Below are 14,837 nucleotides of genomic sequence, written 5' to 3' on the forward strand. Positions count from 1 at the left end.
GGGTGAAATTTCACGTTGCTGGCAGTGCGATATATCCCAGATTTCTGATCGGACAGGGGGCCGTGAATACACATTGTGGATATTATGAATGCCATCATTCATGTATCACTCCATCTGGATTCAGACAAGCAGGGAAGTGTCTGAAAAGGCTTTTTTCCTGATGAATGAGGTCTGTGATGAGATACTGCTTGAGCTTGTGTAGTAATACTGAACGTAACGAGAGCTCGTTTACATGTTCATGTGCATTTTAAGTGTGTATTAGCGTAGCCACAGTGTGTGTGTTTGCATAGCTCTTAGGTCCAGTTTCCAACTAATTAAGGGTAAATGAAACTAATGACGGTCTGTTTTCAAATTTCGTAATCGACTCATGCGACAGCAGCTTTGCAGTGCAGCTATTCAGGCAGCAAAACTGTTAATTGAATCACAGGGGCTTTTCAACTTGGCCAATCTGGAAAATAACAAGTCAAACAGTAAGCTTATGAGAACAATTACACAATGTGCACTGACATTTTCATTAGATTCCATTCAAACTCAGACTGACATCTTGTTCCACAAAAAAAGAGACAATAAAATGTTCAATCGAAATGCTTTATAAGACTACCTTTCCAGTGGATGATTTGTACACAAGACAGGAAAAGGACGATTTCCTTCTAACCGGTGCTCTAATTCCACATGCAATGTTAGAGTCTAAATCAGCACTCTTATATTGTCTGTGACCTCTGCATGGCTCTTCCTGCAGTCATGCTCATCACCCCCTACATGTTCCTGTAGTGCTAACCTCCTGTGCACACCCATAACTTCTCAATGTGACACTGAAACAACATGGAGCTATTGTCCCACATCTCTGTCTGTGGGGATGTCAAAAGAACTCTTTTCATCTTCTGCAACTGATCTGATTTACTCCCTGTCAGTCCATACTCAGCTCAGCAAGGGAGTTCCACATTCTATTTGAGTATCAAAGCCCATGAGAAGGTGGCCAGAAACTTTAAATGCCATTTTTGTACAGGACTATTGTACGAGAATGTGACCAGTGAAGTGTTGATGACCAAAGGAACGATTTAGGAGAAACAATGCTTGCTTTGTGGAGCACATCTAACATGTACACACACAAAATGCAAAAAAAGAGATCAGAAAACCCTATCACTTTCTGAATCCCAAAACAGGCTAACATTTCGACTACTGCTTTTGAATTCTGGGTCAAGTCAAAGATAAACAGATGTGCTGATACAGATTACATTACTGTTACAGGCACACTTATATCCTCAGGCCTCAACACAAGTGCACGAGTGCCAAAAGATGACACTAAGCATTATTAAAAGACAAACAATATCTTCAACTTTCAGTCATAAGTCTGAAGTGGTTTTCAAAAAGTTATTTTAATTGAAACAACGTTTGCGAATCACGTAACAGATTTCCCACTGTTCTTCTGTTCCTAAAATATAATGCCATGAAGCTGTACAGCTCTGCCTGAAATCTCTTTCCTCTATTTTTAAGACATCTAGACCCTCTATTAAGAATAATCGACACCACTTACATCTGTAAATCAAGAAAGACGGACATAATAACAATCGGAGGGCTTTAACCACAGTTTAAGAGCCCTCTGATCGACTGTTTTGTGTGAAAGTACTGTACAAGAGGAGCCTGTTATTCAACCCACCAATAATTTTAGTGAAGCTGCCAGTAACTCAAAAGGCCCACCAGATCTAAGGGGCGCCAGTGTAAAGGCCAATAACTATTTGTGTGAATTTATGCGCTTGCTCACAAAAGAGACGACCATGTTAACATCCATATCCATCAGGACTATTGAGATATTTGCCAAGGACTGTGAATAAGGTGGCTGGGCATTCATAAAATGAGATGAAATGAATGAGAAGGCTTTTTAAGTGACTTTACGAACGGTCTTTACTTAGGAGAGTACTCCAAGTCGACCAAATATATGAGACATTTTATCACTATGCTAAGTACTTCTTTTCTTTCTAGGGTTATTTTTCTTTTTAACCAACATAATTTGACTTAAAAATTAAAGGAGATGGTAATTTACATAACATCCAATATGATGACTAGATCTTCATGTGTTTCTAATTGGCACATTTGTTTAGATGAGGGACATGGGGGTCCACAATGAATCGAATACCGCTTTAATAAAAATTAAAACCCAAGGCAAAACACCTGCATCTCACACAATGCAAGGGAAACTTTTTTTACTTCTATAAGGCAGCTGGCAATTTCCACAGCTGTCTATATCATTGTTTTACTGTTTTAGAGTGTTTGAAACTTAACACCACATAAAGATTAATGTCAAAAAGATGTCTCATATCGACTCGTGTCATTATATTATTTACGGTGTCATTTCCCACAAAGACACTGTAGATATATTTGATTATTTCCCTCTCCATGTACACAAATCAATGAATTTTACACACTGTGAAAATAAGGAAACATCTGGATGAAAAGCATTTCCAGACCACAGTTCCCATAAATTCACAGTGAAGTCTTGGCTCATAACAAAAACTGTAACCTGAAACCTACCTTTCTGCACTGTCAGATTCAACTGAATATGATTTATGATTCATATATAAAGATCAATTTAATAAACATTCAGAGAAATTGTTTCCAGTATTAGTAAAGGACTAAAACAGTACCACAGCTATACGTCTGTAAAAATCTGTAAAAGTTAATGGAAGATGCACACACATTTAAGATGACTTTGAAAGAATTGATGCTGGACCACCATTTTTATTAGGAGGAAAAATTATTTAAGGGAAAGCAGAAACATTTTTCATAGAAAACAGAACAAATGTAAGCACCCTTTATTTATTGCAAGTTCATCAATAACATTCAAAGTCCCATTTCATTGCACATAAATTAAAAATGTCCAGCTCTGCACTTTGCACTGAGAGCTTCTGTTATTTTCTATATTTGACTGCAGTAATGACTTTTAAAACTGACTCTTACATTGAATAGAGTCACTGACTGTTCAAGAAATTACATTATAAGTAATAAAATTAGTACTGTGAGAGAAGCATGATATTATAATTCAATATATGCTATCACTTTATTTTGATAGTCCCTTTAACACATTTTGTTGAATTTAAGTTACATTGCCTCTACATGCCAATTAATTATCATTAGAATATAAGTAGACTGCTAGGTTGGGGTTAGGGTTAGTGTAAATTGACATGTACTTGCAAAGTGTCTGCTGAAGCTGTGTCAACAGATATTAAGCAGACATACTAATACTCAAATGAGAATTGGCCTGTAGATGCAATGAAACTTTTGGTCAACAAAATGTGCAATAGGGACCATCAAAATAAAGTCTTACCCAATATACTTGTGCTTCAGTTGATTTTTACCTGTAGATTATGTGGTTGCCTTTAAAACATCAATAGGTTCCTGCAGAGCACTTCACTGTTCATGGTGGGATATTCTGCTTGTTAAGTGTGATGTCACGCGAATCGGCTTCCGGGTCAAAGCGATATTTTAAACCACATGGGGAGACTCAACAAATGGTAATAATAAACATTTACAAAGCGATGCAATACTTTCGAAAATGACGATTGCAATATATATAACCATTGTCTAATATCCGACTAATATCTGAATAGATCAAATTGATTAAACTGAGAGGCAGCATGTGCAGACACTGATGTGTACACCATGATTTTATATAAAATTGAATTTAATGTGTGATATGACTAAAAAGTGGTCATAAATGAATATTTTCTCAATTTAAATGAGTAGCGGCTTGGATCCAGAAACAGTATTTCATACGTCACGACTGAACAAGCGGAAAATTGGTTATAATAAGCCCCACCTACTGGCTGAGAATAAATCAGCATTTTTTTCAGACAGTCAAGTAGTTTTTGCAGCTATTTTGTAGCATAACTTTAAAAAAGTCAAACAATATATATATATATTTTTTTATTAAGATTATTTTAATTAATCTAGATATAACAATTGCTGAAGCTAGCTATTATTGCTGTGCAGTGGTTGCCACTAATTTCAATTAACTTTCAACTAATTTCATTGCCAATAAAATCTGTGATAAACCAAATAAACACCTCGTTTTGTGTTTTTTTCTTCTTCTTTCTAGCTTAAATTAATAGTTTGATTAAAACATTAAAATTTTACTCACTATTTACTAACCCTCAAGTGGTTCTAAACATTTTTGAGTTTCTTTATTTTGTTGAATACTAATAAAGATATTGATAAAGATTTTGAAAAAAATTCAAAAACCTGTAACCATTGACTTCCATAGTAGGAAAAACAAAAATTAAGCAAGTCAATGGTCACAGGTTGCAGCTTTCTTCTATCTTTTTTGTTCAACAGAAGAAAATCAAACAGGTTTAGGATAACTAAAAGGCTGAGTAAATGTAAATGTGCCTTGAATTAAAAAGAAACAAATTCAGTATTGGAATCAGTAATAAAAAAAAATTCAAGATTGGATAAAAATCGATATTTTTGCTTCCATTTCTTAAATTTTAAGGCCTGCTTTCTTTAGTCCTTATGACAAAGTAAATGATTTAGGACTCTGGACACATTTTAGCGAAATTTATTAAGAAATTACACTTGGATACTTAAAACCTTTAGCTCACACCTTGTTAAATCAATCATTATATGTTGTCAGATATTATAAATGTAAAAAATGAATATACACTTTCTGTAGTTTAAAAACATACCCCTATTTGACCAAGGTCCATACACTTTAACAATTTAATGGTATCTTGTGCAGTCTAACAAAATGGCTGCATTCTATGCTTTATGTACCTTATTGTTTCTTTATATTATCTAGACTTAGACTTCATGTTGAGCTGGAAATTTAAGTAAACATCTATTCTACCTGACTGTATGAACTTTTACAATATAGCTTTACCTGTAGTCACTAACTAGGTTAATGTTTAATCTATTTTTGAATGAATGCCACACTTACAAAATAAATCCAGTTTTATATATTGACAGAAACTCAAGGAGTATCACCTCAACTACATTTATATGCTTGTAAAAAGCAAAAACCTAGACCAATATATAATATCTTTATTGCTAAGTATATCCTGTCACTCTTATATACAGCCTACTATTACAAACTTACCTGTTCTGACTTACCTGTCAATGAAATCTCGTCTACTCGATTTTTCCAGGAAGTGCAGCTTGTCAATCACATTAGGACCCACTGCAATACATATTACGTGTAAATTAAAATCATATATGATATAATTTGGCAGTTCCTTACAGTTTCTGGAGCTTTTTACCTCATTAAGTTACCTCAGCTCGGTTGTTATTTGCAAACTAATTTGACGAAAATTATTGTTTAGATAATGTAAATGTGCTTATACTGTCACCCTTACCTGTAACTTGGCAAAGAGGTGACATTTTGCAGGATTTTGTCGTTGTTTACTTCATAAAAACACATTTATTACTGTTTACTCTCGCTTCAGGGACCGCCTGCCAATTCTCCTCAGGTGACGAATTCGTATTGACCGCCAAAACGGGCACGAGCGCGTATCTTCCACAAGGAGGCGGAGGTACGTAACCAGGAAGTGAATGTCAAAGAAAGCATGGCGGCGCGCTGTGTTTTGCAGTCTGCAAGGACAGCGGTGAGATCCGCTCAAAATACCCTCAATAAAAGCACAAGCTTATTCCAGAGAATACCGGGTTTTTCACAGCATTCATTTTTAGGGATTACGCCGTGTCGCGGTCTTAGACATGGTGAGTATAATGTTACTGGGAGTTTGATTTCGGAAGTCTGCACTGCACTAACGTCATGTCGTCTTCATGTCTCCGCTGTTAATGAGATCCAATATTATGTTTTTTATATATTAGATATTTAATGTATTTAATTTTGTAATGTTGATATTTGGGACATTTAATTCTATTAAGCTATAATTTCACTAATCACATCAGAAGACATGTTATAACGTCAAGTGGATTATATATATACATATATATATATATATATATATATATATATATATATATATATATATATATATATATATATATATATATACAGAACTGTATATAATATCGTATATATTATATATTTAAATTATGTTTTATTTATATAAATATATATATATATATATATATATATATATATATATATATATATATATATATATATAGTATACAATTTCTATAAAACAGATCATTGTTATATACCAAGAAAGCTATACATTTTCTATAGATTAAGCTGCATTTTTATTTCTGCATCTGGGGGATGTCATTAATTCTTGTGCATATTTGTATGTTTAACAGTGGCAGAAAAGAAGGAAGGCAAAACAACCATTGTAAGTTGCACATTCCTGTCTCACACAAACATTTTAGAACCGTGTGTGATCACATAATAAATTAATCAACATTCCAATTGCAAGACAAGTACAGTCAGTTCTGGAGCCACCAGAATAAAACATTATTGTCATGCTAGTATTATATCCTCCTTTGAATTGCACTTGTAATTATTAGTTCCACTTCAGCTTTTAAACTCCATATTAATGCTTAATTTAACCATTTTATCAGATTGAGGGTTTCATAGAGACTACAACTGAGCAACCGCAGCCTCCTAACCCCACGGCGTCCTGTCCCATCTACCGATGGAACTTACAGAACAAATACAACTACACTGTAAGTGTTAACACTTCTGACGATTCTTAGTTTTAACAATGTTTCATATCTCAAAAACTTCTCTCACTCTAAATGTGATGCAGGATGTGCTGTTACTCAGTCAGTTCATTCGCTCAGATGGTGGGTTACTCCCCCGACGCATTACAGGCCTCTGTGCTCAGGAACATAACAAGATAGCAATATGTGTACAGATGGCCCATCGTGCAGGTAAACTTTCTACATCATCATTTCTACAGCACCGTCATCCTGTAGTCAATCTTATGTTGTTTATAAATGTGTACTGCCAGTTTGGGCTTTTTTATTTTTATTTTTATTTTTTTGTATAATCATAATAAATGCTGCTTTTTCACACATTGACTTTAGAGAATGTACGAAATATAGGTTTAAAATTTAGCTAAAGCAAAAAATAATCCAAGAAATTTTAATGGAACACTGGCTCTGACTAAAGTTATCTCTACACAACATTTCGAATAAAACTTTAAAAATCAAAGTTGTTTTTTGGCTGTCTATTTATTTAGTTTTTTTTTTCTTTGCATTTATCAATTCAACAATGTTGTCCGTTTGTATTAAAAATTGTTATTTTGCTTTTTACTGCATTTATAAACCAAGCCCTAATAACCGAAGCCAATTCCAAAAGTTCAAACCATCAAAGTACATGCAATATTAAAACTAGATGTTAATGATAAGTGTTATGCACCCATTTACACACTGACATATGCAGTTTGGCAGAATTGCCATATAATTAAAATCTTAAATAAAAAGCCTAAAAATGGAACAGCTTAATATTTTATCTTTCAGATACTCCTACTTGTACAAACAGTAATACAACCTTTGCATTTTCTTAATTTTGAGCAAGAGAAAAGCCTAAATATTAAAGTCAATCAATTCTTTCTTATTAATTTTCAGGTCTCCTACCAGATCACAGGCCCCGCTTACCTGAAGGCCATGTTCCAAAACCCAAACCACATCCACCTCTCAACCGGTAAGAACACCTCTACAACATTAAATCATGCTATTTAGTCCCAGAAAGCAAATATTACCATCATCCGTTTGATGACCCATATTTTTAAATGTTATTATTTTAAACTTTCTCTGATGGTCTGTTGCAGATATCTGACACGGTACTCTGTGAAGTCTGTGAAGCCCATCTACTGGACAGGGCTGAAGTGGTGTAAGAATAGAATGGTTGTTGGACATCCTGCCCTGAAAAACAATGTCAGATACAACCCCAAACCCTGGTACTTAAAGCACTGATGGACAGATCTGTTTACTCGGTCAAAACAGTGGTTCATTAATGTTACAAAGGATCCGTGGCAGAGGATTTGCACCTTTTCATATTGTTCAAAGATAGTCCAGTGTGAAAGATCAAGAGAATAAAAGAAGAGATCACCGTGATGCCCTTTAGACGTATGTGTTCATCGTTTTATCCGGGATGCATTTCTATTGTGTGATAATATTGTAAAAGCAGATGTGCAAATAAAATGGTTGTTACCTCAATAGCAGCTGTTTCTGAATGTGCATGTGTTAGTGCCAGAAGACAGCAGGGTAGATCAGGTTTTGAAACACCAACATAACTTCAACTTTTCACACATGGTGGCATGTTTATGTTTTCCTAAAATAAAATAACATTAAAGTCAATTACAGTGAAAGTAAGCCAGGTCACATTAACATTGGGGAAGATTGATGCTTTTGGTTTCTTTTAAATGTGGCACCAACACCGGATGGAGATTGTGTCGCTGAAGTCCTTTTGGCTGTTATAACATGAAGGGCAGGTCAAGGTTCATGAGGCCATCTCCCATGTATATGTACCCATGTTGAGGAGTCTGGGGAACATGGAAGAAGGTGAAACCCAGCCATAGTAAACTTCGTAATACACACACAGTGCCGCCCCGATCAAGCTGCAGGCTCCATGACCCTGTAGGAAGAACACACGGTACCTTATCCTACTGGCCAAGATCAAAGTGAGAGCAAAAAGCACTTTAAATAAACTGAACCTGAAATTTCAACCATTAAACCTTTGACAGACTCCAGACTGTGATAGTGTGACAGACGCAGAGTTAAATCTGGAGAGTCGTGTGACAGAGTTGGCTCAGTTTTGGATAACTATTATCACAGTGGTGTATAAAGAAGAGGCATTTCGGGGTCTTTCTATCTGGGTGGCCCCTGCATCCAGCTGCCGACACTGGCTTGCACCCAGTACCGCAAATACGCCATGCCAGTGAATTTGTGTGTTTGAATTGTAGCGTTGAACTACTAAAAGCATTTAACCTAAAACACTAGAAAGTCTACAAAAATGTAAACTGTGGTTCTTTGATTTATTATGAGTTCAAATATTTAACAAGCAGCAGTTATATGAAGATGTGCTCATCAAAACGCATGACTGCCACATTTAACCGAAGTACACTAATTCAATTTTCTCATCAGAGAGATGCGATATTGAATTAGTCTGACAAATCAGACAAGGTTCTTCTATCAACAGGTTTCCTTCTATCCGTCATTGGCCCAAAAGTCATGCGGTTATTCAATATTTTACGCTTTTCCAAGTTTTTGGGAAATCTCCCTACATTTCCCCTTGTCCAGGCCACACTCAAGGAAACCTGAGTGAAGCAGAAGGGGGGTGACGGTAAATACCACCGCCCTTTCCCAGTATCCCACTATTTGAAGCATTCAGATGAACCTGTTCACCTCTGGCACTTCTTGAGAAGGGATTGGGTTTTTTCCACCTGATTGGTCAAGGGGAAAAAGAGGAAACTGTTATGCAGGGTGGGTAAATGCCCTCTGTCTGAGACCTGCTCTACTTTCTCGCTTTCTAGAGACCAGACAAATCAACTTAGTCTAGCAGGGTATTGCCTGAGGTAAGAGGCCATTCCTTAGAGAGGGAAAGAAAGGACAGATCACCTCCTTTAATGAAACAGCTGAGATGTTTCTAACACACTTTAAGTCTGGGCATGTCTCCAGTTGGGTGACTCTGCTTTCAAACTCTGCTGAGGAACAACAATGCGGCATTTGCCTTTTAAATCGGAGTCAGATAACAATATTCCCAGTGAGAAAATGCTCCTTTATTCTATGATTTGATGTAGGTTGTAGTTGGTGATCACACACTTCTTCAACTTACTTGAGGTTGCATTTAGTAGGAGGTCATTATTAATTGTGCAATGATTGCATAAATGGCCAACGTCAAGTTTTTTTAGGCCTAACGTGATGCTCCAGTGATTTGGCAGGTATGTTAAACAAACCAGATTCCATCTGGATAAGATTCAGGATCAGCAGAATCAGATATTCCTCGAGGAACTCGATGTAAAACAATCAGTGGTAGTCTGTGGCCTGTAGGCAAGCCGTAGGCAAAACTAGATGAAGCGCGTTGGACAAATACCTTTCAGCAAGATTATGTCTGACTTGAATTTGCAGAGAACAACAACAGACGAATAGTTTTCTGACTGTTTTGTTAGTTCACTCCCAAATGACAAACATGGCAGGAAGACACACCAAGATATACGAGGGGGAGATTTATCTTTGATTTAGAAAATGGCAATCCCTCAAACGCTTCTTCCCAGAAAGAAAAGAGAACAATGGGTTCATAGTTTGCAGAACAACACCCCAGATGTCTCTTTGGCTTTCGCTCGGCCTTAGGCAGCTGCCAAATCATATCTGTCATTAACCCAGGGAAATCCAGCTACAGGGATCATGGGATGACTTGCAGAAGGATTTTTACACCCTCCTCATGTTTCCCACCACTATTAAGACTTCCTAAATGCAATTTGCATGTCAGCATCTTTTTTGGGAAGTACGGTGGCGTTAACAGGTGTTGTTCACCTTTGAATTACACCGTAAAGTCTAAAGCAGAGGAGGCTTCAGTGCAGACGTTTCATTACAAGGCTCGAGAGCCGGAGACTCTCGCAGAAACATCAGAAACAATATTGTGCCTGGAAATAAAACCGCATCACGAATAAATCATCAGATGAAAAGGTAATGAAAGATCGTTTCTTTTAATTACCTTTGAGAATGTCTTCGCTCAAAGGATCTAGGAAGTCAAGAGCAGGATTAAGTTCAGACATTTCCAAGATGGATTTGTTCCTCAGGTTAACCGGCTCACGGAAGTGCAGGTAGTTGCGCAGTTTTGCAGCCTCAGTGGGATGAAGGCCTGTAATCATGTGTGTAAAATATAATTGATCTGCCAACAGACCATTCAGACAAACACAGAAGCAGAAACGCATGAACTGATGTATGGCTTCAATATCATGCATTTTCAGTGATTCAAACACTTTTCCTCCTAGTATTAACATCCATTTAAATCTCTTTTGAACATTTGTGTTTTTTTTTTCCATTGAGACCACTACCATTTATTACTTCATTTCATAACGGTTTTGTAAGGTCTTACTTTCTCTAAAGTACTAAAGAACCTTAAATTTGAGTTTCCCAATGGTGATTTGTATGCTACATTGATTATTGTTTTCTGCTATTTATTAAGATTGTGGAATTTTCAGATTTCAATTAAATGTAATTGTTTAACAACATACACCACTAAAAACTAAAGTATGAGTGCTCGTTCTATTGTAGATTTGTTTTGGAGGTGTTGTGAAATATCACAATGCTGGTTAAAAGAATCAATATCAGATCGTATCATAAGGATTTTACCACTTCTAATCAGGGGTGTTTTCAAAAACCATAGTTAAGGTCGCAAGTTTCGTTCTTACAAACATAGTGTTTCCCAAATCCGTTGTTCCAATGAACATTCGCAAACTGTGTCGCAAACTTGTACACTTGTAACCAAACCTCTAGAGCTGTAGTTAAGCATAGTTCCTGGTTGTGTTCACTTGCCAGTTATTATTGCCCCTATGCCCAATTCATTTAGAACATTCTAACATTTAAACACAAAATGATTAAAAAAAAAAAAAAACATTAAATCTTCTCTCTAAGGTTTAATTTCCTTTCAAAGTATTTTACAATTAAGTTTTAGCGATCTTTATTTTGACAACTGCGTTCCCTTCGCGGTGCACTTTGAAAACATTGTTGACATTTTGAACTAAGCCAGGGCTCATGACGAAAGCTATAGGTGATCTATTATTTAAAAGCAGAATTTACATCTCCAAAGCTTGTGGAAACAAAAATACATAGCATACATTATTGCTTTCAATTTATAGTAGGTTATTAAGAAATGTTAATCCTCCAGCTACAAAACCATTTGTACACTTCAAAAACTATACTGGAACACACATGCATGCACACAAAATAAACTACTGCTTTAACTTTCACAAATTCTGTCTTGCTAAAAACTTTGTACGCTACATTAGAAAATATACCCATTACTTTAGTCAAAAATAAGGGTTGCCAAACGATTAAACACTGACCAAATATTGCACACGGAAGAGTGAAAACTTTAAATTAATTATTAATATTAATAGAGTTTGTGATAAAGATGAGGTTGTTTCTCTATGCAAAATAGTTTTGAGGATAGAAACTAAAGCATAAAAGGTAAAGGCATTTCCTTAATGCATGAATGTAAATGTTCGACTTTTTAGTTTCGGAGAACTGAAATAGGAGCTGGCATTTTACCAGAAAATGGAACATACAATGAGTCCAAACTTAGGTTTTAGACTAACACAGCTGTGTCTGATTTCCGGTTGAAAGCATATACAAACACTTCTGAGCAGCTAAGAGTTTGGCTGTAAGTATACCTCCAAAGCTTCGGTTTGTCTGCACTTTGCCATTGGGACTCTTGATGAATGCACCACGTGGGACTACAGACACGTCTTTATCGATGTTTGACACTATTGCAGCCAGTCTACTTGCTTCAATCACTTTCACCTGCAGAAAGAGAAGCAGGTCAAAAAAAAGATGCATAAACATTCAACAGGCTGTCTGCCTGCATCATAGTTTAAACCACGAATAAACAGAAAAGCGAGTAAATAATAACAGTTGTTTTACATCCAAATATTACCGCGTCCACATAAACACAACATTCATCACTCACTGTTTGTGTCTTTTTCAGCTAAAGCTTCCACTTTTCCTTGAAATGTTTACTCTCTGATTGCTAAAAAATTAAAAGTTTGGGAAAAGAAGCATTTTTTCAGAGAAACAAAGACTCCATAGAGTGCAGAAATAGCAAATAAACCGAGCCAGATGGGCTTTTGTTCATTTTTTTTCAATCTATTTTCCCATTTCCAGAGTGCCGCATGCTCATTATGAGCCCATCTGTGTGGTGTAAGGCTTTTACCGTGACCTCTTCATGTGTAGCCTCGTCCCCCTCGCCCTCTTTGCGGATCTCTGTGTGCTCATACTCATGGGACGGGTCGCCTGTGAATCGTCCCGTTGCTGCTAATGCCACATCTGCAATCATGGACTCGGTGGCTGGGGGGAGCAGGTGCCAATCTATGCAGTTTAAACTGTAATCAGAATAAAAATAATGTTGAAAACCTTTGATGTAGGCCTCATTAAATGTATTTTAAATGAGCAGTATTTGCAACTTGGTAACTCTTTAAAATGACGGTCCATTAGTTAATGTATTTACTAACATGAACAAACTATTAGTAATACATTTATTACTTTATTTATTTATGTTTGTTAACATTAATGTTATTTAAGTTAAATAGAATTAGTTCATATTAACACGTGGTGCAATAATGTTATCAACCACAAATTAGGATTTTAATAATGCTTTAGTTAACATCAAACTATAATTAATAAATGCTTCACAGGATTATTTATGCTTAGTTAATGTTAGTAAATAAATTACCTAATGGACCATTATTCTTAAGTGTTACGTACCTGCAACTTTTTTTGAATGCTCACTGTATAAAGAAGAATTTTTAATAATTGGAAGAAAAATATACGAGCTAATTTCAGAAGGAACAGGATTTATTACTCACTAGAAAGATTAATCAGGTATGGTCGTTGTCTGAAGCTGTTTGTCTACACAACACTGACATAATGCATGTTATAAAATATATAGACCTATTATTCTACGTAAAATATTTTAAATTACACATGTAATATTACTAATATTACATCAGCAACTGAAATGACTGATAAACTAGGGCTGCATGATATTGGAAATATCAGATATGGCAATATTTTATTTTCTGTGATAAATATTGTGATATGAATAGTTTCACGAGATGGTTTGAATAGCTCTATTTCATAGTCGAAGAATATTCGGGTACAGAATTAAATAATTAAAATGCAAAGAAGCTTTTCTTACTTTGCTTAGTCTTGTTTCTAGCTTAAATATTAAAACAACATCTTAGACCAAGTAAAAATATTGTTTATTTTACACTGTCAGAAATAAATAAGTGAAAAATAAGATTATTATTATTTATTATTATTATTATTATTGATATATATATATATTTGCCTGTTTTAAGGAATTTATCTGCCAGTGGGGTAAGTGAAATAATCTTGTTTTTACTTTGAAATGTAGATATTTGGACTAGAAACAAGACAAAAAATGCAAGTAAGAATTTATTTATATTTATTTTATTTGTATTTTATTTATCTATTTTTTATTTTTTGCAAAAATCATAAAAATTCCATGTAAATACAATGATTGAATACAATTCTGTGGCTCCTGGTCAACTATAACTCAGACTGGACACTGAATATCTTTGCGATGTGACTATTGCGATGTGCACATTGTGATCGTTCTGAAACGTTATATTGTGCAGCACTAGATAAAACCAGTAAGAAGATATTTTGTTGGTTAAACGGGTATTGGTATTGTATTGTAACTAAATAGTTGACAAATATTAAAACACAGCATTTGTTCAAATAAATATAAGTTATAAGTTTATTTTTTTAAGTCATAAAAAATAAATAAAATAATTTCAAAAAGTGCCAAAAAACACAATAAAATTGCTCAACTTTTTTTAAAAGTAACATGGAAAAATAAGAAATGTAAAACTTATTCTTTACTATTAATAAGAACTAAAAATATTAGCTAACACACACTAAACATACATACTCATAAGCACAAGCAACATGTCTTACCTATACAAAGACTTCCTGTTCTTCAGTTCATCATCTTCAACTCCTTGTGCAATAAAATAGTCACTTTTTATTCCCAAAATCTTTCCCCAAAACAAAACCCGGCTGAATTTGTAGTTTCTCTTGACTATGAGCAGAGAGGATTGAAGAGCGGCTCTCTGTTCACTGCTCAGAGTCAAACCATTAGCAGCAGCTAAATCCAGGGAGTAATGCAGAGAATCAGAGTCCATCTCGAT

At 35.2% G+C, this 14,837-nt stretch overlaps 2 protein-coding genes across 4 annotated transcripts in view; one reads left to right on the forward strand and one right to left on the reverse strand.

Annotated features, from left to right (window-relative positions):
* The first annotated feature begins 5,528 nt into the window (after positions 1-5,528).
* mrps18a (mitochondrial ribosomal protein S18A) lies at positions 5,529-8,093 on the forward strand. The gene is given in 6 exon segments (NM_001030114.2): positions 5,529-5,706; positions 6,256-6,287; positions 6,517-6,621; positions 6,705-6,828; positions 7,528-7,603; positions 7,731-8,093. Coding segments are annotated over 6 exon segments (633 nt in total). The 5' UTR covers positions 5,529-5,555; the 3' UTR covers positions 7,876-8,093.
* Positions 8,094-8,202: 109 nt separating this feature from the next.
* The window catches only part of rsph9 (radial spoke head component 9), a 6,760-nt gene continuing 125 nt past the window's right edge, over positions 8,203-14,837 (reverse strand). The window contains exons 1-6 of one of the 3 annotated variants that reach the window (XM_087246926.2): positions 14,605-14,837; positions 12,836-13,004; positions 12,297-12,426; positions 10,616-10,762; positions 8,338-8,536; positions 8,203-8,233 (exon numbers count right to left, since the gene is read on the reverse strand). The exon at positions 14,605-14,837 is cut by the window's right edge and continues 125 nt beyond it. In XM_087246926.2, coding sequence (XP_087103052.2) covers positions 8,376-8,536; positions 10,616-10,762; positions 12,297-12,426; positions 12,836-13,004; positions 14,605-14,831 — 834 coding nt within the window. In that variant the 5' untranslated portion in view covers positions 14,832-14,837 and the 3' untranslated portion in view covers positions 8,203-8,233; positions 8,338-8,375. 3 annotated transcript variants of the gene reach the window in all.

This window comes from Danio rerio, chromosome 4 (genome assembly GCF_052040795.2).
Source record: "Danio rerio strain M-AB ecotype USA chromosome 4, GRCz13ab, whole genome shotgun sequence".
Classification (NCBI taxonomy): Eukaryota; Metazoa; Chordata; class Actinopteri; order Cypriniformes; family Danionidae; genus Danio; species Danio rerio.